This window comes from Thamnophis elegans, chromosome 11 (genome assembly GCF_009769535.1).
Source record: "Thamnophis elegans isolate rThaEle1 chromosome 11, rThaEle1.pri, whole genome shotgun sequence".
Classification (NCBI taxonomy): domain Eukaryota; kingdom Metazoa; phylum Chordata; class Lepidosauria; order Squamata; family Colubridae; genus Thamnophis; species Thamnophis elegans.
The window spans coordinates 57,358,355-57,385,828 of NC_045551.1; the positions used below are offsets into that span (position 1 = coordinate 57,358,355).

The window sequence follows — 27,474 nt, forward strand, 5'->3', positions numbered from 1 at the left end:
ACCCCCCCAAACCTAACCCTAACCCTTAACCTAAACCTAAATCTAACCCTAAACCTAACCGTTAACGTAACGCTAAACCTAACCCTAACCCTTAACCTAACCCTAACCCTAACCCTTACCTTTATGTGAATCGGCTTGCTTTAATTTTAATTTTATTTAAATTTTTAATTTTTTTCGTCGCGCTGTGATGACGTCACATGCGCGCTTTCGTCGAGCGCGATTTTGTCCTCCGTGCTTTTGACGGGTCACGACCTAGGACGCTGGCAGCAACCCATATCAACTCTCGGAGTCAGTCAATGGTATTTGGGATGCATTTTTGAATGTTCAGTTGACTGAATTTCATGTTTAATGAATAAAGTATAAATGTTACCACATCAATGTAACTCCATTTTGTAAGATAAGGAGAAATGCAGGAAAGTAAAAACCCATTTGGCTTACATTTCTTCCACGTTAGGTTGGTGGTAATAGGATAACATACACTGTATTGCCAAAAGTGTTCGCTCACCTGCCTTTACTCGCATATGAACTTAGCAATAGCAGTTAGACTTATATACCGCTTCATAGGGCTTTCAGCCCTCTCTAAGAGGTTTACAGCGTCAGCATATCGCCCACACAGTCTGGGTCCTCATTTCACCCACCTCGGAAGGATGGAAGGCTGAGTCAACCTTGAGCCGGTGAGATTTGAACCGCTGAACTGCAGATAACAGTCAGCTGAAGTGGCCTGCAGTACTGCACCCTAACCACTGCACCACCTTGGGTCATAGGGTTCAGTATGACGTCGTTCCACCCTTTGCAGCTATAACAGCTTCAACTCTTCTGGGAAGGCTGTCCACAAGGTTTAGGAGTGTGTTTATGGGAATGTTTGACCATTCTTCCAGAAGCGCATTTGTGAGGTCACACACTGATGTTGGACGAGTTTACGTGGCCTACCACTTCGTGGCTGAATTGCTGTCGTTCCCAAACACTTCCACGTTCTTATAATACAGCTGACAGTTGACTGTGGAATATTTAGGAGTGAGGAAATTTCATGACTGGATTTGTTGCACAGGTGGCATCCTATCACAGTTCCACGCTGGAATTCACTGAGCTCCTGAGAGTGACCCATTCTTTCACAAATGTTTGTAAAAACAGTGTGCATGCCTAGGTACTTGATTTTATACACCTGTGGCTATGGAAGTGATCGGAACATCTGGTTCTGATTATTTGGATGGGTGAGCGAATACTTTTGGCAATATAGTGTAGCAAATGATAAGGCTCATGAAAGAAACATTATTCTGAAGGACCATTTAGGTTGCGCTGGGCAACTGATTCACAGGAGCCTGGCAAGCTCCCTTCATGGTGGGAAGTAAACCTGATCAGTTAAGACAGAATCTCAAGAGTTATTTCAATCTTTTGGATACGGCATCGTCTCACGTTGATTCTACTGGGCCAGTGACTTCAGCCAACAACAACAACAACAAAATCACAACACAATACAATGTGCTGCAGTTGATGAAAGAGTCTGTGCCATCTTAGCTAAGATCTGTAGAGCTCAAGATGGCAGCAGGTGTTATTTGCAATCTATAATGCCCTGCTTGGACTATAGTACTGTGTGCCATTTTGGGTTCCAAGATAGAAAAAGATACAAGGAAGACACTGCAGTCCTGGAATCAGAGCAGCTCAAGCTTTCAAAGATAGGGAAAGGTTTGGAGTCTAAATCCTATGGAGAATGGTCAGCTTCACTTTGAAGGGACTCCTGGAAAGAAGGGGTAGAAGTCTCCAGGATTCAGTGCCCAAGGAGAAGGTGAGAAGCAATTCTGGAAGTTTTAGAGAGAGGGAGGGTGGAGGAGAGAGGGAGAGGGAAAGGGAAGGAAGGACAGAGAGAGAGTGAAAGCGGGAGGGAGACAAGGAAGAGAGATGGGAAAAGGGGAGGGAGAGGAAAAGGGGGAGAGGAAAAGGGGAAGGGAGGGGGAAAGAGGAGAAAAGGGAGAGGGAGAAAGGAGAGAGAGAGAGCGGGAAAGAGAGAGAACGGGGAGAGAGACGGGGAGGGAGAGAAGGGGAAAGGGGGAGAGAGGGGAGGAGAGCTTGAGGGAGCAAAAGGGTGATGGAGAGGGGGAAAGAGAGGGAGAGAGAGATGTGGGAGGGAAGGAAGGACAGAGAGAGGGGGAAAGGGGGAGGGAGACAAGGAAGACAGAGATGGGAAAAGGGGAGGGAGGGAAGGGAGAGGAAAAAGGGGAGGGGAAAAGGGAGAGGGAGAAAGGGGAGAGAGAGGGGGAAAGGGAAAGGGAAGAGGAGAGAATGGGAAGAGAGACGGGGAGGGAGAGAAGGGGAGAGGGGAGGGAGAGCTTGAGGGAGCAAAAGGGTGATGGAGAGGAGGGAAGAGAGGGAGAAAGAGACGAGGGAGGAAAGGAAGGACAGAGAAAGAGTGAGGGAAAGGAGGAAGGAGAGGGAGAAAGAGAGGGGACGGAGAAGAGGGAGAAAAGAAAAAGGGGGAGGGAGAAAAGGGGGAGGGAGAGAGAGAGCATGAGAGAGAGAGGAAAGGGGGATAGAGAGGGGGAACAGAGGAAGAGATGGGGGAGGGAAGGAGAGAGAGGAAAAGTGGGAGGGAGAGAGGGAAGGAGGAAAAGTGGGAGGGAGGAGAGGGAGAGAGGGAAAGAAAGAGGGAGGGAGAGAGGAAGGGAGGGAGGGAGAGAGAGAGAGAGACCCAAACTGAAATTAGGAGGATTAACCATTAAAGTCTTCCTCCTGGGGGTTCATCACTGGACATTTTCAAATAAATGAATCAACTGAAGAAACCTCCCTGATTCTTTGAATCCTGCACTGTTTATTGCTCTATTCTCAAAAGAAAGCGAAACGTTTAAAATAGGAGCTCTTGGGAAAAGGTAAAAAGGGGTTGAAGTTTTTGTACACAGTACAATTCCCGTAGATTTGACATGTCCACACACACATTCAAACAAAACAGAAGATTTCCATGTGGGTTTCTGTTCCCACTCAGCGTTTCCAGCCTCTCATAGAAGTTGCTTCACTGTTGTGTTGCCACTGATAATCTCATGAAAACCTTATGACATGCATGAAAACGATTAATCAACCCTCTCACCCCTTGCCAACTCCTTAAGGGAAAAGGTCTTGCTTCATAGCGAGGCCCGTTGTGGCATTTCCAAAGCTTGGCTGGGGATCCATCTTTTTTTTACCGCCGCTTTTCATGGGAATAATGACACCGTAACCTTTTCCGTCTGGGAGAGAAGAGGGAGCACCAAGAACAGAGACCTGGGGGAGACTGAACAATGCTGCTGTGGCCAAGAGGTGGAGCTCTTGCCTCCCAATCAAGAGGTTGTGAGTTCGATCCTAGGTAGAGGCAGATGTAGGGTCTCCTGCTTAGGCAGTGGGTTGGACTAGATGACCTGAAAGGTCCCTTCCAACTCATCTGCTAATGTGGGGAGAGGGAGAGAGTGAGCAGTGAACAACTGGGAGGCCAGGCACAATCTTGGAAAATTCACAGCTGCAGTGCCCATCCGGGACCTTCCTTGGGGGTGGAGCTTAGAACCTCTATGGTTCGAGCAAGGGAGCATGAAAGTTGCAGTCCAATAAATAACCAGCTTAGTTTGCTTGTTCTACTACCATGTATTCATTTATTAGACATTTTGTTTTTAGGTCTCATGAGCCAGGGATGGACTTCTGGGAGTTTGCAGGGGTTTGGGAGAATCTCTAGCTAAGATTCTGTGCATTTCAAAGAACCCCAAATCCCACTCCTGGCTGGCCCCGCCCCACCCACCCCTCCCAGGTGTCCCCATACGGCCCGTTTTTGATACAGGTAAGTGCAGGGCATGCACGGAGGCTTGGGGAGGGCAAAAAACGGGCCGACCAGAAGTTCAGGAAGGCCGGAAATGGGCCCATTTCTGGCTTCCAGAGGGCCTCCGGGGCTAGGGAGGCCATTTTCGCCCTCCCGGAGGCTCAAAAAAAGGCTTCGGAGTGCAGGGAGGGCAAAAATGCCCTCCATCCCTGCCATAGTGCAGGAGGTCAACTGGACCACACCCACCATGGCCACGCCCACCCAGCAACCGGGCAGAGAACCCCCTTGCTAAAATTTTTGTATTTTTGCACACCCACCCCTGCTCTCATCCCCAACAGCACTTTCTCCTAGTTGTGTCTTCGCAACAGTTCACAGTAAGCAGCACTAAGATCGACGCATTCTCAGAAAGCCCCAGTCTTCCCTTTATTTGCACAAAACCTTCCTCTTTTTTCAAAAGGTGCGCTCAAGGAATGGGGAAGGCACTTACTGTTCCAATAGCTGGTCGTATTTGCTCAATGCATCTTTTTCAGCTATCACCGCTCTTTCCTTTTCACTCACAGCATTATCTCTCGCTTCTCTCAGGTTTCTGAAATAATAATAATAATAATAATAAAAAAAATGAAACAAAAAGGATTGCACAATAAACATTCCTTTTATTCTTAAGTATTTGCTCAAAAGCGATGGTGCGAGTTTTGTGTTTCTGGTTCCAACATGCCATAATTTGATCTTGAAAGAAGAGTTTGTTTTTCCCCTCCACCTCTCTTTCCCCCACCTCCCACAACCCCTTCCCCCCCAGCTTCTTATTTCCACGTTTTTGGTCCACATCCAGAACATGCTTCTCAAAACATACCTACCAATTCAGTCTTTCTCTGACGATACACACGCACATCGAAAAGGAGGGGGGAAAGGGAGAAAAACCAACATTGATTTGCCCAACTAGAGAAACTTCGGTGTTTTGAATACTCAAGCATCAAACTTGGTGCTGAATCTGCCTATTATCTGCTGAAGTGACACAGAGAGGTTGGCTGGGTTGAGTGAGGTTGGACCAAGGCTGACTCCCATTTTATGGCTGAAAGTGGTCTTGAATTGGCACTTCCTAGTCTTAGTTCAACCACTTAGTGCCGTGATGGTGAACCAATGGCATGTGTGCCAGAGTTGGCATGCAGTGCCCCCTCTGTGGGCATGCGCACCATCGCCAGCTGGTCTTTGCAAGCACCGGAGTGGTGGAAAATGGCCTGAAAAGTGGCCAAAAAATGGACCGTTTTTGGGGCTGTTTTCCATGCCGTTTTCCATGGTGTTTCCAGGCCATCTGGGCTATTTTCAGGCCGTTTTTGGACCCTTTTCAAGCCATTTTCAGGCCATTTCTGGCCCCAAAAAACCCAGTCCAAACAGTGGCTTGAAGATGGCCAAAAAATGGCCAAAAAACAGGCATGGACATGCTGGCCAGCTGGTTTTCAGGTTACGGCGTTCTAGCGCGCACACATGTACAGATGTTCCAGTTTGCGCACTCCGTGCCGAAAAGATTCACCATCACTGTTTTAGTGGGTTTTTTTTTTCTAAATGTTGTAGAACAGGCAACTTACAGCGGCAAAAGAGACCCTGCTAAAAAGCCCCCTTTCTGAGGACCATAGGTCGAGCGAGATTAAAATTGTCAGCAGGCCGGCCTGTTCTTCTGTTCAACTAACGCGGGGCCTTCCCAAGGCTGTTGGTGGAGTTGCTCCAGCCACAGCCGCCCAGATGACAGGATCAAAGGCCGAGAAATCTCATTCAACCGAAGAAATGCAGGTATTATTCTGCTCTGAGTAAGGTGCTGTTGCCCTGAGTGATGTTGACACACAGGTAAATTGGAGGCGGCTGATGCAGACGGAAAAAATGCCCCGACCGATCAAGCTTGGCAACCTGAAGGAAGGTAAGCAAGAGGACAGTGGATTTCTAAAGGCGTCCAAATCTCCCTTGTGCTAAAAATATCTCTTTCCCAGCCACCACCCTTGCTGCCTTGGCCTCCTCCTCCTCCTCCTCCTTGCGTAGTTTGAGACTTCGGTTAAATTACCTGGACTGCGTTTTGTGGAAGGAAATTGAGAACGTGAAATTTGTGTCACCCAGTTTCTACTCATTTAAAGAAGAGGCCCTTCACTGCAGTTTGGTTGACAGAGATCCCACATTCAAAATTAATTCCTCTTGATCAATTAAAAACTATCCCGTTTCCCCCAAAATAAGACCTCCGTGGATAATAAGCCCAATTGAGCTTTTGAGTGCATGCGCTAAAATAAGCCCTCCCCTGAAAATAAGCCCTCCTCTGAAAATATTGCAACACAGCAGCAGCCATGAGGTGACCACGCTCGCCGCCTCCTTCACCTCAAAAATAATAAGACCTCCCTGAAAATAAGGCCAAGTGCTTATTTCGGGAGTCAAAAGAATATAACCTGTCTTATTTTGGGGGAAACACGGTAGCAACTTTAAAGCCAAATCAGAGACTTCCTTTAGTTACAAGCTTCTATAGTTGACAGCCTTAGGCTCCAAATCACTTTTTTTTTTTTTTGGACAAGAATCCTTTCCCCTGCAGGATATTTTACATTCACCCTCCTTTTTATGCCACATGGCACTGGAGTGGGCATACACCAAATGGGTTCATCTCTCCATGGTCTTAGTCCTGACCTCAAACCTGCAACAGCCTTGCAAGGAGGAGCTAAGTTCAATTTAAAGATCTTATCAATTTTGTATTCTTTTTTTCAAATATATTTTAGACTCTTTTTGTTAAAGATTTATACCGTGTATGGGTTCTGGGAAGTCAGGGGAGGGAAGGTTGGGGGGGAGGGTGGGAAGTATATTAGGCTTGACGAGGGGTGTTAGATTTTAAAGTAATATGATTGCACATGTATACTGTCTTCTCTTATTTTTTTCTTTAAAACTAAGATATGTTAAGTATATTGATATGGAAGCATAAATACCATCAACGTAGAATGGAGTTTGCTCAGAAGCTGAAATACACCACGTGAATGAGAGGAAGAGTGGGAAGCAGAGGAGAGAAGAAAGATAGGAAGAGAGGGACAGGAGAGAGGGTAAGGGGGGAAGATGAGAAGAATAAGGAGGAGTGGAATGAGGAGAGAGGAGAAGGAGAAAGGAAGGGGAAGTAGAGTAGAAAAGGATGATGGAGGGAAGGAGGTAAGGAGGGGGAGGAGAGAGGCAGAAGAAAGTGATGTATGGAGAGCAGAAGAGCCAATAATTGGTTTAGGGTTTTTTTCCCCCCGGGAGTTGATGGCAAGATGAACTGATGTAATTATTAATTAATACAATATGATATTGGCTATGTAATAGTATACATGTGATTATATGTTATGTAAGTGGAAAATAAAAAAGTATTTTTTAAAAAAACCTGCAACAGCCTTTGCGGTCTTTCTTGCCACAGTTGTTAAGCGAATCACCATGGTTGTTAAGTGACTCTGATTTTGCTTGTCCAAAGGTCGGAAAAGGGGATCACGTGATCCTGGGGATGCTGTAACCGTCATAAATATGAGTCAGTTGCCATGCGGTCTGAATTTTGATCATGTGACTGTGGGGGGGATGCTACAACAACTGTAAGAGTGAAAAACTGTCATAAGTCACTTAATTTTTTTCAGTGCCATTGCGACTTTGAATGGCCACTGAATGAACTTTTTGTAAGCTGAGGATTACCTGTAGTAGGAAAATTAATATCCCAAATTACCAGTTTTTGGTTGGGGCAGAGTTTGGAAAGGAGGAAAAAACTTTGGAAAGGAAGAAAAAAGCAATTTGAAAAAAATAATAATAATTCCATGAGTATCAAAAATAAAATTATCCAAAGCACCAGAAGGCAGGATAAGAAACAATGGAGGGAAAGTAATCAAGGATAGAAACAACTTAGAACTGAGGAGAAATTTCTTGACAGTGAGAAAAAAAATCAGTCAGTGGAATAACTTGCTTCCAGAAGTTGTGAATGCTCCAACACTGGAAGTTTTTAAGCAAAGATTGGACAACTGTTTGCAAATAGGGTTTCCTGCCTGAGCAGGAGGTTGGATTAGAAGACCTCCAAGGTCCTTTCCAACTTTGTTATTCTGTTCTGTTCTGTTCTAAAAACTGGGAAAGGTTTCCCTTGTCATTCCTGTAGGTCTCCCCCTCACTGCAAATAGCACAAGGGATAAAATACATAACGGCAAGTTGTGTGTAGTTGGTGCCAATTCAGTGGAGTAGATGTAGATTTGCTTGTTCCAAGGTCATCTTAATATTAATTCTTGATCTATTTCAAGTTTATTTATAGCTCAAGTTACCTTAGGCTTGAGGTAAGTACCTCAGGCTTGAAGTAAGTACCTCAGGTTTGAGGTAAGTACCTCAGGCTTGAGGTAAGTACAGTACCTCAGGCTTGAGGTAAGTACAGTACCTCAGGCTTGAGGTACTGTCTGGCTTAAGACAGGACCCGGCAACCAAAACATGTGAATCAGACCAGAAAATGGTAGTGAGAAGCACACGCGTTGGCATTTCCATTGAGAGGGTCTAACTTGGTGTCAAAGCCTACATTTCTTGCTACAACCTGAGCCCAAAGGCATGTTATCCTTGGAGAAAGCACAACCCTCAATCTGCTTAAGGATAGAGAAGGAAGGAAGCTCCTTGCCCCTCAAGGCAAGGATGATGAGCTATAATTACTTTTATTGAGAAACGGGCTGCCATCACACGTTAGGCATTACACAGCTAAGCTGGCTAAGCTTCCACCAAAACCATCCTCAGATGATGATAACAAGCCACGTGTATCTTCTCTCAGGATCAATTTCTCTCCTTTTGGCTATTTTTCTCTTGTTTACGCTGTTTCTTCTTCAGAAGCAGCTCTACGACTAACAACAACAACAACAACAACAACAACAAACAGAATCAAATAGAATCAAAATCACGCGAAGGAGTATTAGTAACACTTTATAAAGCCTTAGGAAGACCACACGCGGAATACTGAATCTGGTTTTGGTCACCACATTACAAAAAAAAGATGTTGAAGCTCTGGAAAAAGTGCAAAGAGGAGCAACTAAGATGATTGCAACTAAGATGTTTAAAACAAACAAAAAAGCACCTTTGGGACAACCGTGACCTGGAAGACAGAGAATCTCCCTGGACGACTCCAGCCCATGCTTAGCTAGCTTGTTCCTCAGGCCTGCTATACTTCCATGTTTTGCCAAGATGCCAAGTTTAAGTGCATAAGCCTCTTCCTTTGAACCCTGAACCCAGAAGTGGTCCTCATTCCTGATCGATCCCCCCCCACCCCAATAGCCCTACTGCCCTGCCCAAAAATCCCCTGTTAAAACCCAACATCAGTCAGAATCAATCAGAATATCAATCAGAAGACCAAGTAAGATGATTAAAGGCCGGGAGACCAAAACATACGAAGAACGGTTGGACGACTTGATTAGTCTAGAGAAAAAAAAAGGGAGGGAGGATGGACATGATAGCAGTATTCCATATTTGAGAGGCTGCCACAAAGAAGAGGGGTACAACTTATTTTACAAAGCACCAGAAGGCAGGACAAGAAACAATGGATGGAAATGAATCGAAGAGAGAAGCAGCCGGGAATTAAGGAGAAACTTCCTAACAGTGAGGACGATTAGCCAGGGGAACAGCTTGCCTTCAGAAGTCGTGAGTGCCCCATCACTGGAAGTTTTTAAGAAGAGACTGGGCAGTCACTTGTCTGGGGGTTGGACTAGAAGACCTCCAAGGCTCCCTTACAGCTTTATTCTGATTGAATTGAATTGAGCTGACCTTCAGTAGAATCAGCCCATCTCATCCCCAGCCAGTGGCTTTTCAGTTGAAGGGCAATGATTTGGCAAGTAAGATGATTAAGCAAGATGGGTCAAACTGCCTCTTCCTTCATGCCTCATATTTGCAATGTATGAGATATTCAAGTCCTGTGATCTGATGGTTGGACTGTCCCAAATCGGATTTCAAAGCTATCACAAGCTTATCGCAATTAACCAACGATAAACTCCGTGTCAGGGGTAGGTCTACAGGAGCAAAATGTATTTTTTTTTCTGGAATTGCCGTTGGTTACAAGAGGAATTCCAGGTGGTCCTCAACTTACAACTACAACTGAGCCCTACATGTCTGTTGCTAAGCGAGAGTCGTTAAGTGAGGTTTGCCCCATTTTACGACTTTCCCTGCTATAGCCGACAAGCGAATCTCCACAGTTGTTAAATTAGGAACACGTCTGTTAAAAGTGAATTGGGCCTCTTCCAGTTGACTTAGGATCACAACTGCGTCAAAAATTTCTGATACTGAGCGGGACAGTTGTTAAGTGAGTTCGGCCCCATTTTACGATCTTTCTTGCCATGGTTGTAAAGCAAATCACTGCCGTTGTTCAGTTGGTAACACCGTTGTTAAGTGAACCTAGGTTTCTCCGTTGACTTTGCTTGTCCAAAAGTCACAAAAGGGGATCATGTAACTCCAAGGCACTTGCGACTGTCATAAACGTCAAGTCAGTTGCTAAGTGTCTGAATTTTGATCAGGTAGCCATGGGGATACTGTGGTCATTAAGTGTGAAAAGCGGTCATAAATCCTTTCTTTCGGTGCTGTTGTAACTTTGAATAGTGACGAAACTAACCATTGTAAGTTGAGGAATACCTGTATTTTTCCTAAGCCTAAGCAGGTGGATTCTTGGAAAAAGCATCGAGAATGAGCCACAGTGGCGCAGTGGTTAAAGGGGGGTACTGCAGGCTACATCTGCTGACTGCCGGCTGATTACAATTTGGCAGTTCAAATCTCACCAGGCTTCCATTCTTCTGAGTCAGTTGCCAAGCATCCAAATTTTGAACTAGTGACCATGAGGATGCTGGAATGGTCCTAAGTCCTGACTGGCTCAAGCCTTCCATCCCTCCAAGGTCAGTAAAATGAGGTCCCAGATTGTTGAGGGCAATACGCTGACTCTTGTAAACCGCTTAGAGAGGGCTGTAAAGCACTGTAAAGCGGTATAAAAGGCTACGTGCTATTGCTTAAAGGACAGGAGGAAAAGACAAGCAACAATTAGACATGCTAGGCTTGAAACAACCTGAAAAAATGTCAGGCAAGCCCCTCCCCTGTTCACACAGAGATAAATTGGGAAGCACATTGAGACTTGCAAAATTCTGCACTCTGGTTGTCACCACAACAACAATAACAGAAAAAAGCAGATGCCTGAGTTATATGGAGTTGGTTTCTTAGTCTAGTCTACTTTGTACATATAAACATAAAGAATGGTTGCTGGTATGTCTAGTTTAATGAAAAGGAGGACTAGGGGAGACAGGATAGCAGCGTTCCAATTTCTCAGGGGTTGCCACAAAGAAGAGGGAGTCCAGCTATTCTCCAAAGCACCTGAGGGCAGGACAAGAAGCAACGGATGGAAACTAACCAAGGAGAGAAACTACTTAGAACTAAGGAGAAATTTCCTGACAGTAAGGACAATTAATCAGTGGAACAGCTTGCCTTCAGAAGTTGTGTGTGTCTACCATGGACCACTTTATCCTTTAAAGTGAAGACATTTTTTTTCCAATAAAGTCACAACTAATTTATTCTATTTGATATTAGTGGGAATTCATTTAATTTCAGTTAATTAAGCTCTGTCTTGTTATGTTTAAATCCACAAGATTATCTTGCCTCCAGAGGTTGCGAATGCTTCCACACTGGACATTTTAAAGAAGAGATTGGACAACCATTTGTCTGAAATGGTATAGGGTTTCCTGCCCGAGCAGGGGGTTGGACTAGAGGACCTCCAAGGTCCCTCTTTCCAACTCTGTTATTCTGTTAGTACTGTAGTTGATCTGAGAGGTCTGGAGAGTTGGAGGGCAGAAGGAAGATTGCATGCTGGTGGGGGAGACAGCAAGAGAACCTTAGAAGTTATGGATGCAAGTGTTGTAACTCGGTGCAAGTTTAAAACGCAGAAAAGGATGAAGGGCATACAGAGCAGAAGGCACGTAAGCTCGAGGACAAAAACACAGGGGAAGCGTGAATGATTCACCGACGCACCACACCCCTTCTGTCCCAACAAGGATAAAAATAAAGCATTGTTTTCAAGATTCTGAAACGTTCCTTTAAATCATCCACATTCAAGATTTGGCAGCCAAGCCATCACATCATTTTGAGATTGAGGAGGAACAGGATTTCTGCCAAACATTTCCAGAACAATATTCTTAGCCCATACTGCCTGCAAACATTTTTATATATCTGTCAAAGCTCCCTTAAAGAAACAGACCTTAAGCTTGTTTTTATGTAATGCAATACAAGTCGGAACACGGGAAGCCAAAAATTTGTTAATCTCCATGATGCAATTAGTGGTTGGCATAATTTTGCTGACTGGGAAAGGTAAATAAGGGCTAAAGGCTTCCTTGCCTATTTTAGTTCTTCACCTGCCTGAAATAATTTTAAAGCTGACATTTCTGTCGTGTTCGCGCACATCCAGTCAATGCCCAAAGCTGCGTTTGATGCACTGCTCTCCGCACAATTTTTTTAGGTTTGCATTTTAATAACTCGTGACCAGTGGTGGGATTCAAATAATTTAACAACCAGTTCTCTGCCCTAATGACCAGTTGGGTAGGCGGGGTTCAGTGGTCATGTGAGTGGGTAGGTGTGGCCAATTCAATGTCACGCAGGTCAATGGGCGCTTCACCTTAGCTGTGACAATGCAATAAAGGTTAACCGGAGAGGCAGTTTCTGTAATCAGAGCAATAAAGATCAGGCTAGAAACAACGGCAGAATGTTTCCTTCCTGTCTTCCTTACAGGATTAGCCCTGTAAAGTGGGGGAAAAAACAAAATGAGATTTCTTCCAACATCCGGTTCTCCAAATTGCTTAGAAAGTTAACAACTGGTTCTCCCGAATAGGTGTGAACTGGCTGCTCGTAACCCCAATCAGCGGGATTCGTTATTATGGCAAGCTTTCTAAACAATTCTATATTCTGGGGTTTTTTAAGGCCTCCTTCACTGTGAAAAACAAAACATTTCAAAAAGGATTTCTAGAAAACAACAACTAAATAATTGTGGTTTGGTAGCCATGGAATTCTACCACAAGTATCTGAGATGCGAGTGAAGAATTCTTTATCTCTACTTTCAATTTGTATGCAAAAAACTATCTTTGGAGAAAAGAAGAGGGGTGCGTTGGATTTGAAAGGATCTCAACCTAGACTGGGCTGGTTTGAAGAGGCTGGCAATTTGTCAGACTCACAGCAGACACAAAGTTCTCTCAACCACTCAAAAGGGAAACTCCAAAACCGGATTTCACTCTGGCTGGAGTTCTCCATATAAAAGAGAAAAATATTTAGTTACTCTCTCTCTTTCTATTTGCTTTTAGTTGTGTGCTTTTAAACAGGGAGGAACATGGAACTTATTAAGGCCCATTTTAGATTTTCACTGCATTTTATGACAATATACCTGTGACAAGGAGAGGTGGCAGTGGCAGCAAATCGGACTTTAGGGCTGTAAATGCAACGATAAGATGTACACAACAGTGTTTATTCTATGGTGGCAGCTCTTTCACCAATACTTCAAGGTTGCATGTGGAAGGCCAAAGAGCTGTGGTGGTGCAGTGGTTAGAATGCAATATTGCAGGCTAACTCTGCTGAATGCCAGCAGTTTGTCAGTGTGTTGCATACATTCAAATCCAGAAAGCACAGACAGATAACTGTTTCAACAGGATTCATTAACTTCTTTATATACATAAGAATAGATGAATAAATGTACAATACCAACAGGTGGTTCTTCCAAGTAAACACAAGGCAGGAGAGTTACAGGCAAACACAAGCAGTTAGTTTCATATCAGCAGACAAGCCTAGACAGGCTGCTAGTTTACTTCTCAGAGCAGCAGACTCAATACAGAGCTTATAGATTAGTTTCCGTTTCAATTTCTCTGCACAGACTCAGATCCGTTTAAGCTCCCATTGGTTGACTTTGTTGTTATGCCTATTCATTGGCTGACCTTGTTCCCATGTCTCTCCCAGTCATGAATATTTTAACACAATTCGATTCTGACTGGCTCAAGGTTGACTCAGCCTTCCATCCTTCCGAAGTCAGTAAAACGAGGATCCAGAATGTTAGGGGCAATGATGCTGACTCTGTAAACCGCTCAGAGAGGGCTATGAAGTGGTATAGAAGTCTAAGTGCTATTGCTATTCCTTAGTATTATACGTAGAAGCTCAGAGCTGGAAGGGGTTGTTGGGCATATACTCCTAGTGTTGGATAGGCAATATAGATTCATATATAATAACAAATGGTCGATGTTGCTTTAACTGGGTGAATGTACTTATCAGCTGTAATTAACTTTACAATCAGCTGCAATTAACTTTACAATAAGAGGGAGTCAGGAAAGCTCTCTCTCTCTCTCTGCTTGTCCTATGCTTGATGACTACTTGCTCGCTTGATGACTGGAACGTGAACTGCGACTGTAAGCAATTGTTTGTTCTTTGAATTGTGTTTAGACACACATTTACTATCACTGCTTGTGAAGCTATTGTTAGTAGTAAAGCTACTTGTTTTTACTAGCAGTGTCTGAGACTCTATTCGTGTGTTTCTTCTATTAGCAACGTTCCTTCTCTCTAGCTGTACATTCCACTGCGCTACTTTCTGTTCTCCAACGGAGATACCCCTAACAGGGGTCACAGCTACCTTTTTCCGTCTGAGTAAGTTAAAGCAAGCCTTACTGCTTTGAAAAGAAGGCCAAGGAGGAGAATTTTGAAATCTTTACAAAGCAAGGAAAGGTTGGTAGTTAGACAAGGTATCCAACATGGTGTACATGTGTAAGAGCACGCAAAAGCAGTTAAATAGTGTACTCTTAAATCGCCAGATTCAAAATGTGCCATTCCAATCGAGAGTGTCTACCATGTCTACACTTTCAGAGAGTTTCTCAATAATTTACCCACTGGTTAATCGAGAGAACAAACTCCAAACACTTTTTTATTGCCATTCTGTGCAGCTCTCTTCCACTCGCTCTTATTTTCTAATGGAAGTAGCTCCTCTCTGCAGCAGCTTCAAGAGCCGAGTCCTTCGCTGGGAATCTCTGTTGCTTTATAATCACAATCACTGTGAAGACGCCCATACTCAAATGAGCGAAAGCATCGTGCCCAGTTGAACAATACCATGAAACCAATCACACACCCCCAAAAAATCAATCTGGATAAAAATCAAAGTAACAATTCAAATCTACTCGCTGCCATCATGGCAGGCAGCTTTCTCTTCTGAGGAAAAGCGTGGCGAAGTCACTTTGATGGTCCTCCATATGCTGTAGCAAATGTTGGAGGCTGGCCTGGAGGCTTGCACAACCCCTAAGGCACATGAAGGCCGACTAGAATGGGCTTTATTTGCCAAGCATACATTACAGGGGGGACATGAAAGCAGTGTTCCAGTATCCTGCCACAAAGAAGTTTCCAAGGGTGGAAACTAATCAAGGAGAGAAGCAACTTAGAACTGAAGAGAAATTCCCTGACAGTTAGAACATTAATCAGTAGAACTTGCCTCCAGAAGTAGTGAATGCCAACACTGGAAGTCTTTAAGAAGATGTTGGATAACCATTTGTCTGAAACAGTATAGGGTTTCCTGCCTAGGCAGGGGGTTGGACTAGAAGACCTCCAAAGTCCCTTCTAACTCTGCTATTGTATTGTATTGTATTGTATTGTATTGTATTGTATTGTAAGAGGGGATCAATTTATTCTCCAAAGCACTAGAGGGCAGGACAAGAAACAATGGATGGAAATTAATCCAGGAAACAAGCAACCTGGAACTGAGGAGAAACTTCCTAACAGTGAGGCCAATTAACCAGTGGAACAGAAGTTGCCTTCAGTAATCATGGGCGTGGCACGACAAAACCGCGGTCCACTAAAGTGCGCCCGATTAAAGCGCGTCGCTGACGTCATCAGCGGCGCGACAACAACGACCGCAGAGAAAAAAGGGCGCTTTAAAAAGCGCTTTTAAAGCAAGCCGATTCACGTAAAGGTAAGGGTTAGGTTTAGGGTTAGGTTTAGGGTTAGGGTTAGGTTTAAGGTTATGTTAAGCGTTAGGGTTAGGGTTAGCGTTAGGTTTAGCGTTAGGTTAAGCATTAGGTTTAGGGTTAGGTTTGGGGGGGTTAGGTTTAGGGGTTAATTTTAGGTTTACCGCTCACAGCGTGCTTTTTTCGTCGCGCTGTGATGACGTCAGGTACGCGGTTTCGTCGAGCGCGCTTTAGTCGACCGCGGTTTTGTGGTGGAACCATCATGGGCGCTCCATCACCGGGATTTTTTAAGAAGAGTCTAGACAGTCACTTATCAGAAATGGTGTAGGTTCTCCTATTTGAGCAGGGAGGCTGGGCTAGAAGACCTCCAAGGTCCTTTCCAGCTCTATTCTGATTCTCTCCCTCCCTCTGGATCACAACATTCCCTTTCTTAGGCCTCAGATTCCTGCTGCTGCTGCTTTCTATGGACTTTTTGCTTGTTTGTGCTCCTAGGCAACCAGGTCTCACCCTTGGCTTCTCCCTCATGTTAGGGGGTTGAGAAAAAAAGAAAGGGGGGGGGGAAGCAGAAGAGAAAGGTTTCTGAATGAGGAATGATGTTCTCTCTGGAACGTCTTCCCCCCCCCCCGAGATTAGAACGGCCCCCACTCTAATAATCTTCCAGAAGGCGCTGAAGACCTGGTTCTGCCAGTGGGCTTGGGGAACCCAGAGCAAGAGGGAGGCCATTCAATGGCTCATGTAATCTACTGTCGCCGGGGCGGGGGGTGGGCGGGAGGTGAATTTGTTATATTATACTGTATTAATTTATTTAATTCTTTTTGTTAGTTTGTTTTAAATGTGGTTTTATGTTCTGTAAGCCGTCTTGAGTCGCACTGGGCGAATAAGCGGCAATATAAATTCAATCAATAAATAAACTAATCAAAGAGGGGAGCAACCTGGATTTAAGGAGAAATTTCCTAACAGTGAGGACAATTAGGGGGTTGAGAAAAAAAAGGGGGTGGGGGAAGCAGAAGAGAAAGGTTTCTGAATGAGGAATGGCCCATCTCGCCAGACTGGAATAAAGATGCATGCAATAGTCTCTATGGAGGTTTACGTCTAAAATATCTCTTTTTACCAACCTGTTTTCCCGCTCATACATTTCCTTTGTAGCTGTTCGAAGCTGATCTATCTCTTGGGATGTTTTCTGCCTTAACTGTTCCAGTTCCTCATGCAGTTTGTTTTCATACTCCGTTTTGTAGTGATCCCTTAGAAAATGATTTTTAAAAAGTTAAGATAAAAACAGGTCAAAATTTACGAAGAACCCTTTCTGACTTTGATAAAACTTGCTGTATGGTTAAAAGATGGTTGTTGTTGTTTTTTTAAAAAAATATTTTTTATTGATATACTTTTTAATAAACATAAAAAATTCAATATCTATATAATGATGTGTTGTCCGACTATAATTCGTTTTGAATAATCAAAAGATAATAAACAAAGTAGTAATCGTAACATGCATATTGTTAATAATGTTCCCATAGTAATATTGGCATTAGTTTTTCCATACGAGAAAAACTTTTATTATATTATTAATCATCATCTTAATCTTTTTGGTTTCTAACCTCTGTTTCTGTTAGTTAGCCAACAAATCCCATGTTAAAAAGTAATCTGTTTCTTTTTTCCTCCTTCATTTTTAATGTTAACCTGTCCATCTCTGCGCATTCTAATATTTTTTTATTACGCTTTCATCTGTCGGGACCTCATCATTTTTCCATCATTGTGTAAACACTATTCTTGCTGCTGTTAACACATGTAAGATTTGATATGTATTCCCTTTATTATACTGTTCTGGTAAAATACCCAACAGAAATATTTCTGGATTGAAATCAATATGTTGCTTTATGATTTTTTTTCTAACCATTCATGTACTGTATTTTTTGGACTATAAGACACACCTAAGTATAAGACACACCAAAATTTTTGTGAAAAATTGGACATGCAGAGAGTTTGAGAGGCCTGCAAAGTGCTCCTGCGGGGTGGTGGAAGGGAGGGGAGAGGGGGCAAAAACGGTCCGGGTTTTTTTGCTTATTTTGCCTTCCAGAGCCCCCAGGAACACTTTGTAGGCTCCCAAACTCTCTGCACGTCCATTTTTGAAAAAATGGGATGCACAGGGATGGGGTTTTAGGAGGCCAAAAATTCTGTATTCAGTGTATTCAGTGTATAAGATGCACCCAGATTTTCACCCTCTTTTTTGGGGGAAAAAGGTGCATCTTATATTCTGAAAAATACAGTATTTTGATCCAATTTTTTTTGCCTTGTTTTAGGATTTTTTCCCTCCCTGCAATTTGATTGCTGTGTTTGGCCACCCAGAGTTGTGTCCTGCATGATAGGCAGCCGTATAAATCTTTTAAGCAAATAAAGGAATAAATAAATGGGCTTTGCTTCTCTTCTTACTGAAATGACGTCAGCCAGCTGAGTTTAAGAATAATTAAAATGGCAGAAGAACTGAGGAGTTTCCTTAAAAAAAAAGCACCTTCTTTCTAGGTTGTTGCAACATTGCTATTACTACTTAAATTACACACACACACACACAGACACACACACTTCTTCTCAGATAAATGAATACCAATGCTAATAGCACTGCTTAACACTGTAGATAATCCTATAATGATTCGCTACCCCTGATGTAAAGAAATCACAGGATCAGAAAAGTCTTTTTTTTAAAAAAAAATCAGGTGTGATTACATTACCCACTTTTTAAGACCTGACAGTAAACTACCTTGGCTAATAAGTTCCAATTTAATTATCAGGCTTAATCCCTGCATGTGTCCTTCCTCTTGCGAATAATAGAAAAACGGTTATGACATCAGTCGGTTCTTTTGCATTAAAAAAAGGAAACCAAAGGGAAATCTGGTCAGAAACTAATCGTAATTTACACACATCTCCATTATCTTTGAATAATCCAACAGTTGCCATTGTTTTCTCTGGCTCAGTTTTCCCAAACTCGTGTTGGTGGATTACCGTAATCCACTATATTTTAAGAATTATAGCTGCAAACTATTGGGTACAAAGGAGCTGGTAAGGATTCTGGTGGAACCTCAAAAGTGCTCCCCCCCACTCAAGAGGCAACGGAACTCTTTTATTCCTCAAAGAAGGAGAAGAACTAAGTTGATCAAAGGCCTGGAGACTAAACCATATGACAAAAGGCTGCAGGTTTTGGATCTGGCTAATCTAAAGAAAAGAAGAATCACGGGTGACGACATAGCAGTATTTCAGTATTTGAGGGGCTGTCACAAAGAAGAGGGGGTCAAATTATTCTCCAAAGCACCAGAGGGCAGGAGAAGAAACAATGGTTGGAAATGGTTGAATTCTGGGTGCAAATCAAGGTGCTGGTTGTCACCTTTAAAGCCCTTCATGACTTGGGACCAGGTTATCTGAGGGACTGTCTCTTACAGGTCACATCTACCCAACCCATTAGAGAGGGGAGGCAGGAAGTGTTGTGAGTCCCATCCCCGAGGGAGATACACCTGGTGAGACCCAGAAGAAGGGCCTTCTCCGTGGTCTTCTCTCTCTGGAACGTCATCCTCCTGGAGATTAGAACGGCCCCCACTCTAATATTCTTCCAGAAGGCGCTGAAGACCTGGTTCTGCCAGCACGCCTGGGGAACCCAGAGCAAGAGGGAGCCCATTCAGTGGCTCATGTAATCTACTGTCGCCGGGGCAGGGGGTGGGCAGGAGGTGATTTTGTTATATTGTACTGTATTAATTTATTTGATTCTTTTTGTTAGTTTTGATTGTTTTAAATGTGGTTTTATATTCTGTAAGCCGACTTGAGTCGCCCTGGGCAAATAAGCGGCAATATAAATTCAATCAATAAATAAACTAATCAAAGAGGGGAGCAACCTGGATTTAAGGAGAAACTTTCTAACAGTGAGGACAATTAACCAGTGGAACAGTTTGCCTTCATAGATCGTGGGTGCTCCATCACTGGAGGTTTTGAAGAAGAGACTGGACAGTCACTTGTCTGAGATGGAATAGGGTCTCCTGCTTGAGCAGGGGGCTGGAGTAGAAAACCCCCAAGGTCCTGTCCTGTCCCTATCCTATCCTAAAATCGTTTCGTTTCTCATCCAAAAACTTCATCAGTTGTGATGGTTGGCGGAGGGTGGGGGAATGGAAGGATATGTATTGACAGTGTCCTCTGCCCTTTACCATCATCACAACTGATTGTATTCTTTTGTTCTTATTCAAGGAAAAACAAAAACAGTTGCCTTTGGGGTTGGGGGGGGGGGGATGATGGAGAATCTCCGCAGAACTTCTGAAGGAACCGTCTCTCGGTGCCAAAAGGATGAATGCAATGGCCTACCTGGACGTGACATATTTCTCATACATTTCCTCTCTGGCTTTTTTGGTGTCTTCTAGCTGCATGTGAAGCCTTTCGAGACGGTCTTCTTCGTGAGCACAGCGGACGCTGAGCTCCATGTTCTGTCGGTTGAGGTAGTCCTTGTCCTTTTGCAACAACGTCACGGATTGCTGCAAAGCAGTAGCCTTTCCATTGGGGGAAAAAAATACCACAAATTAGACAACCTGTTCCCATAAACCAGGAGCTGGTTGTTGTTGTTGCTTGTTTTAAAAAATGCAGTTGGGTTGTTTTGAGTTTAAAATGCAGTTGATGTGAAAGTTGGGTCTGTTTATTCTAGATACAACAAGGTGCTGACGGCAATAATGGGAACATGAAGTTTATGCTTGTCAGCCTGTCTTGCTAACTCTCCCATTTGAATCTGCTTCAATGGACTTAAGAGCTCAAAGCATTGTCAGGGACCCCACACACCCATTCTATGGTCTGTTTCTGTTGCTCCCCTCTGGGAGGAGGTTTTGAAGTATTCCTAGCAAGACTACCAGATTCTGTAATAGTTTTTGTTCCCTAAGCCATCCCTCTGGTAAACTCACAAGATTCATTTTTCACGCCATAAACATGTATTCATCCGAACTGGACTGTGTTGTTCCTCTGTGTCAATATAATATAGGTGGGTATATGAAATAATATAATAATAATTTATTTACTTAATTTATTTTGTCATGTTTATGCAGTGTATATTGGAGGAGGTGACCCTTTGAGAGCTTTATGCAATGAAATTTCATTTTAATGTATGCCGATTAGTGTACATGCAAAGGGACAATAAAGTTATTCTATTCTATTCCATTCCATTTAGTCCAGTCCATATTCTATTCTATTCTATCCCATCTTCTGTTCCGTTCCAATTCATCTTTTCTTTTCTTTTCTTCTCCTTTTCTTTTCTTTTCCATTCCATTCCATTCTCTATTTTATTCTATTCTACTCCATTCCATTCCATCCCATCCCATCCCTTCCATTTCACACCACCCCATCACCTATTCTATTCTGTTCCATTCCAATTTATATTTTCCATTCTATTCTATTCTATTTTATTCTATCCCATCTCATCTTCTGTTCTGTTCCAATTCATATTTTCTTCTCTTCTCTTCTCCTTTTCTTTTATTTTCCATTCTCTATTCATATTTTCTATCCTATTCTTTCTATTCCACCCCACCCCACCCCATCCATTCCATTCCACACCATCCCCTATTCTATCCTGTTCCATTCCAATTCATATTTTCTATACTATTCCACCCCGCCCCATCCCATCCCCTATTCTATTCTGTTCTATTCTATTCCATTCCATTCTAAACTGGCATTATGGCCTAATTGTGACTGTTGCTCATCAAAGGCCCTGCATGTCCAATATACAGAAATTCAGAATTAGGGACACTTGATGAATGGTTGAAGGGAGCCCAAAGAATCATTGCACGACATTGGAAGGCTACCTCTGCATGTGATATGCAGCAGTGGCTTGGCCACATCTAAATTAGATTCTTTATTTTGTCAATAGGGGAAGAACGAGGACATGGCTCGAGAAACCATGTCAAATTTGGATGACTTATTAGTTTATGATACAAGTTTCCAGGTAATTATTTTTCCTTTCCTTTATAGGTGGACCTAATCACTCTTTTAATTCTCCACAGGACTTACAGCCACAATTTATGTTGCTATCTGAAACATCTGTTAAGTGTGCTTTGCCCCATTTTCTGACCTTTCTTGCCACAACTGTTAAGTGAATCACTACAGTTGCTAACACTATTTTATAATTATTAAGTGTTATTAAGTGAAGCTGGCTTCCCCAATGACTTTGCTTGTCCGAAAGTCGCCCAAGGAGTCACATGAACCTCTCCGGACACTGCAACCGTCACAAATATGAACCAGTTGCCAAGCGTCTGAATTTTGATCACGTCACCATGGAGAGGCTGCAATGGTCGTAAGTGTGAACAACGGTCGTAAGTCACTTTTTTCAGTGCCTTTGTAACTTTGAACTACAGGAACTGTTGTAAGTCCAGAACTTTCTTTACTCTGAAATAAAAACTGTAATAAAAGAATCTGCATGGGAATATATGTTTATGTATGTATGTGTGTGTGTGTATGTATATATGTATGTACATATGTGTATGTATGTATGTATGTATATATGTCTGTGTGTAGGGGGGGTATATGTGTGTGTGTGTGTCTATATATATATATACACACATATATACACACACACATATACATACATACATACATACACACACACACACACACACACACACACACACACACACACACACAAAGGTTGCCACCATTGGTATAGTGAATATTTAAAGAAATGTTAAATGAGCTCTGAACATCTCACCTCTTTGGATATATCGTTCCTTTCGGCAGCAATGGCCTTATGGGAAACCTCTAGTATTTCGTATTTCCTTCGGAGCTCTGAAAATTCATGTTCAAAAGTATCCCGCTCACTGTTGAGAAGAGAACATACTACTGTATCATCAGAAGAACTACAGAACCTCAGCTTTAAAGTTTCCAATTCTTGCGCCACCTCCTCTATGGGAGGAAATTCAACCCTATAATAATTAATAATTCCTCCATTGATCACAACTGAAAGCCAGTTTCAGTTTTTTCGTAAATCCAAATTTGCTCTGCTAGCAGGACTTGGATTTTTTTTTTCAAAATACTTTCTGAGAAACCTGAATGGGCCAGAACCAAGAGGACAAGATTTGCCAAGATCATCCACCAGACAGCTATTTTAAGCTCTTTTGTTTAAGCGCAATTTCTTTCACAACGCTCAGATTTGTGCTCCTTGCAATCCTATAAAAAAAAACAGAGAGCAAATTTCCCCTTGAGCTGCTCATTGTCACAAGAGAAGGTTTCCGGCATGAATTAAGCAACTCTTCAAATGCCCAATGCGCGATTCAAAAGACAAACATAAATCTTAGAGGAATAATAAAGGAAGTAGACAATTACGGAGCTCAACTTATCTACTATTGGAAATTCCCTCTGATTACAGTGTCAGCTGGTGGCTTTGTAGCCTCTGCTTAAAAGCCACTAAGAAAAGGAAGAATGTGATGCAAATTTTTCCATTATCCAGCAACCCATAAAAACCTGGAAGGTCTTTTTAACCGTAACTGCAGAGAAGAGCCACAAAAATGATTAAGGGACTGGAGGCTTAAAGCATATAAAGAACGGTTGCTGGAACGGGGTATGTCTAGTTTAACGAAAAGAAGGATGAGGGATGACATGATAGCAGTCTTCCAATATCTCAGGGGTTGCCACTAAGAAGGAGGAGTCAAGCTATTCTCCAAAGCACCCGAGGGCAGATCAAGAAGCAATAGATGAAAACTAATCAAGGGGAATGTCTATGGGGGATTCTTAAGTTATCCAGGTCATGGTTGTCCCAAAGCTGCTTTTTCAAGAGGCAACTGGACTTTCTGTTTTTTTTTTTCCTTTTGAAGACATTTCGCTTCTCATCCAAGAAGCTTCTTCAGCCCTGACTGGATGGTGGGGAATGGAAGGATTTATATTCCTTGCACACAGCTGGTCATTTGCATTGTTTTAAAGAATGAGGAACATCCTTCGAATGGTGCAGGAGTATGAATGATTTCCCCCCACCCAAAAAAAAAATTGTGGACCACAGGAATCATTTGCGCTTCAGTTTCTGATGGAGACAACCCAGACTCATCCACAACAGTCTGTTCCTGTGTTTAACAGTGAAGGGACACAGGGCAGAAAACACCCTGCAGCCATGAAGACTCCAGACCCATTTGTACTACTAAGGTTACCCTAAGGACAGAGATAAACCTCCAGGAGCTGAGGAAGCTTCTTGGATGGGGAGTGAAAAGTCTTCAAAGAAAAACCAAGAAAGTCCAGTGGCCTCCTGAAAAAGCGCCTTTGGGATAATCAAGGAGAGATCCAATCCAACATTTCCTGACAGTGTGAACAATTAATCAATGGAACGACTTGCCACCAGAAGCTGTGGGTACTCTAACACTGGAGGTTTTTAAGAAGAGACTGCACAACCATTTGCCTGAAACGGGATAGGGTTTCCCTTCTGAGTGGGGGGATTGAAGCAGAAGACCTCCAAGGTCCCTTCCGTTATTCTGTTGTCAGACAAATCAAGTAATTTTGCAGCTTTAACGTGTGAAAATAGCAATAGCAATAGCAGTTAGACTTATATACCGCTTCATAGGACTTCCAGCCCTCTCTAAGCGGTTTACAGAGTCAGCATATTGCCCCCAACAACAATCTGGGTCCTCATTTTACCCACCTCAGAAGAATGGAAGGCTGAGTCAACCCTGAGCCGGTGAGATTTGAACAGCCGAACTGCAGTCAGCTGAAGTAGCCTGCAGTGCTGCATTTAACCACTGCACCACCTTGGCGCAGGATAGATGCTTGATCAACCAAAAGTTAGATCGTTTTGGAGATTAAAAGGGGAAAAGGGGTATGAAGACAGGTCTATCAAATGCCACGGAGAGCCTGAAAGTCCTGTTTATGACTGGTGATAAAAACTTACCTTTTTATTTTATCATAGTTCTCCTGTCTGTAGTCACCTTGCTGAATCATTTGTTTTGTATCAGCCAGTTCAATGGTTAAGCGCTGACATCGCACTTCAGTCTCCGACCGATTTTTTCGTTCCATTTCATAACTCTGGGAGACAAAAAAAAAAAAAAAAAAAAAAAATCTTTGTATTCAAGTTTGTTTTGCTTTATTTATTTTTTTTGCCTTGAGAGAACTGGGAAATAAACATGAAGCTGAAACTTTTCTAATCTTTGGAGGAGAAAAGATTGTAGGTAAACACATGATTAATGGTAAAGGTTCCCCTCGCAAATATGTGTTAGTTGTTCCCAACTCTAGGGGGCGGTGCTCATCTCCATTTCTAATACTCTCATTATAATCTCCTTCCTTCCTGCTTTCCCTTTTTCTTCCTTCCCTCTTCTTCTCCTTCCTTCTTCCTTCTCCTTTCCTTATTTTTTCTTCCTTGCTCTAGTCCCATCTTTCCTTCTTTTTCTTTGTCTTTCCTCTTTACCTTTCTCCTTTCCTGCCCCTTCTTACTCAAATGCAAAAGCAGAAGCATTCCTCCTGGTAAAGGTTCCCCTCGCAAATATGTGTTAGTTGTTCCCAACTCTAGGGGGCGGTGCTCATCTCCATTTCTAAGCCGAAGAGCCATGCGCTGTCCGATGACAATTCTGTGGTCATGTGGCCAGCATGACTAAACGTTGAAGGCGCACAGAATGCTGTTACCTTCCCACCAAAGGTGGTCCTTATTTTTCTACTTGCATTTGTACTTTTTTTCCAACTGCCAGATTTGCAGAAGCTGGGACAAGAAACGGCACTAGGGATTTGAATCGCTGACCTTCTGATCAACAAGCTCAGCATTTTAGCCACTGAGCCACCACGTCCCTATGATGATTAGCATGTTTAAAGCAAGCAAATTAGCACCTAGAGGTACCGGAGGCTATTTTAAGGGCAGAGAGAAAGAGCTTCCAACCCTACAGAGAACAACTACAGCACTATGAAGTAGTTCCTCCTTACATTAGACCTGAAGATAATATGGAACCTGTCCGGGAAGTCAAAATCAACTCATTTTATTTCAATCTCTGGCCAGGCTAGGTAATGTAGCAGAATAATATTAATCAAGTAAGATTAGTGTGATATAAAAGGGTTAAAGTGCAGGAAGTCAAATAAAGATAAATAAAAAATGTAATCAAATCAAGCTGAACGACCTTCCCAGCTCCACCTACAACAGTTCATATGGCAGTTCATAAGTGACATATGGCCATTTTTCTCACTTATGACGGTTGCAGCATCCCCCATGGTCAGGGGATTTACATTCGGATGCTTGACAACTGGTTCTTATTTATGACAGTGTCCCGAGTTTACGTGATCTCCTTTTGAGACCTTCTGACCGAGCAAGTTCCATGGGAAAGCCAGATTCACTTAACAACTGAGTTACTAACTTAATAACCTCAGCGATTCACTCAACAGCTATGGCAGGAAAAGTTGTACAGTGGGGCAAAACTCGCTTAACAAAATTTCTCACCTAGCAACATGAATTTTGGACTCAATTGTGGTCATGAGCCGAGGACTACCTGTATTAGGCAGAATTTGGGGACATTTTAAGAAAGTCCATCTTAAGAGAGATTAGCTAGGATAGGGGTGTCAAACTCAATTTCATTGAGGGCCGCATCAGCGTTGTGTTTGATCTCAGGGGGGGAGGCGCTGGAGTGGGTGTGGCTAGGGTGGGCATGGCCAATTCGACGTCACTCGTATCGGGGGCATGTGTGGTGGGCAAGTGGTAAGGCAGACCTTCCTTCACTCCCATTGTAATCTCCTTCTTTCCTGCCTGCCTGCTTTCCCTTCTTCTTCACCCCCCATTCCTTCTTCCTTCTCCTTTCCTTATTTTTTCTTCCTCGCTCATCCCATCTTTCCTTCTTTTTCTTTGTCTCCCCTCTTTACCTTTCTCCTTTCCTGCCCCTTCTTACTCAAATGCAAAAGCAGAAGCATTCCTCCTTTTGTTTCATTTTTTTTTTGCTAGCCCTCTGCCAGTGAAAACGGACCCTGGGGTGTGTGTGGAGTGTCATCTACAGCACCCCTGGGCCCCGTTTTCAGCCATGACGGCCTTTTGCAGCTCTCTGCCAGCAAAAACAGACCTCCCGAGCTTTTCTGCTGGCAGAGGTTGCAGGAGGCCATCACAGCCGAAAACAGGGCCCGGGAGCATCGCACATGACCCTCCTGAGCTCAGTTTTCACTGACAAAGGGACTGCGAGCCGGTCCTTTGCTGTTTCCAGAGCAGCCTTGTGGGCCAGATCTAAACACCCTGCATGCCAGATCCAGCCCTTGATTTTCACATCTTTGAACTAGCAACAGAGGTGGGTCGCTGCCTGTTCAGCCCAGTTTGGCCGAACCGATAGCGGAATTCAGGCCTGGGTCACAGAACCGGCAGCGACCCAGGGCTGCCAAACCTCCGAACCGGTTCCCCTGCTGCCACCATTTTGGATTTTGGTGACTGCGTGTGCAGTTTACATTGAACTGTGCATGCATGCAGGTTGCGTGTGGGTTGCGAACCAGCAGTAACTCCGGCAGTACCCCCGACCCCCGGTTAAGAGGTAACTAAAGTAAGGATTCTGTGGCAATCTGAAACCAAATTCAGAATGACCTTCACTGCATCGTTACCCCTTGACCATCATTCAGGAGTTTAAAAAGGATGGCACTTGAACCCTGAATTGTTCCCAATGGGAGCCTTTTACGTTACACTTAAATCTCTTGAAAATGCATCTTCTTACGAGCTTTCCAAATCCCGCTATCTGTACGCCAACAGGAGAGGCATGGATCTTCCCTGAGGCCAACTGACCTGTTAAATCTACCTTTGTTCAGCAAAGAGAGCCTACTAAGGAAATCTATACTGCACTG

General features: G+C 43.3%; 1 protein-coding gene across 1 annotated transcript in view; it reads right to left on the reverse strand.

The window, feature by feature from the left end:
• The window catches only part of PIBF1 (progesterone immunomodulatory binding factor 1), a 99,611-nt gene that overhangs the window by 60,212 nt on the left and 11,925 nt on the right, over positions 1-27,474 (reverse strand). The window contains exons 6-10 of the mRNA XM_032226261.1: positions 24,578-24,711; positions 22,418-22,526; positions 20,041-20,222; positions 16,821-16,946; positions 4,257-4,355 (exon numbers count right to left, since the gene is read on the reverse strand). Coding sequence (XP_032082152.1) covers positions 4,257-4,355; positions 16,821-16,946; positions 20,041-20,222; positions 22,418-22,526; positions 24,578-24,711 — 650 coding nt within the window. The remainder of the gene's footprint in view (positions 1-4,256; positions 4,356-16,820; positions 16,947-20,040; positions 20,223-22,417; positions 22,527-24,577; positions 24,712-27,474) is intronic.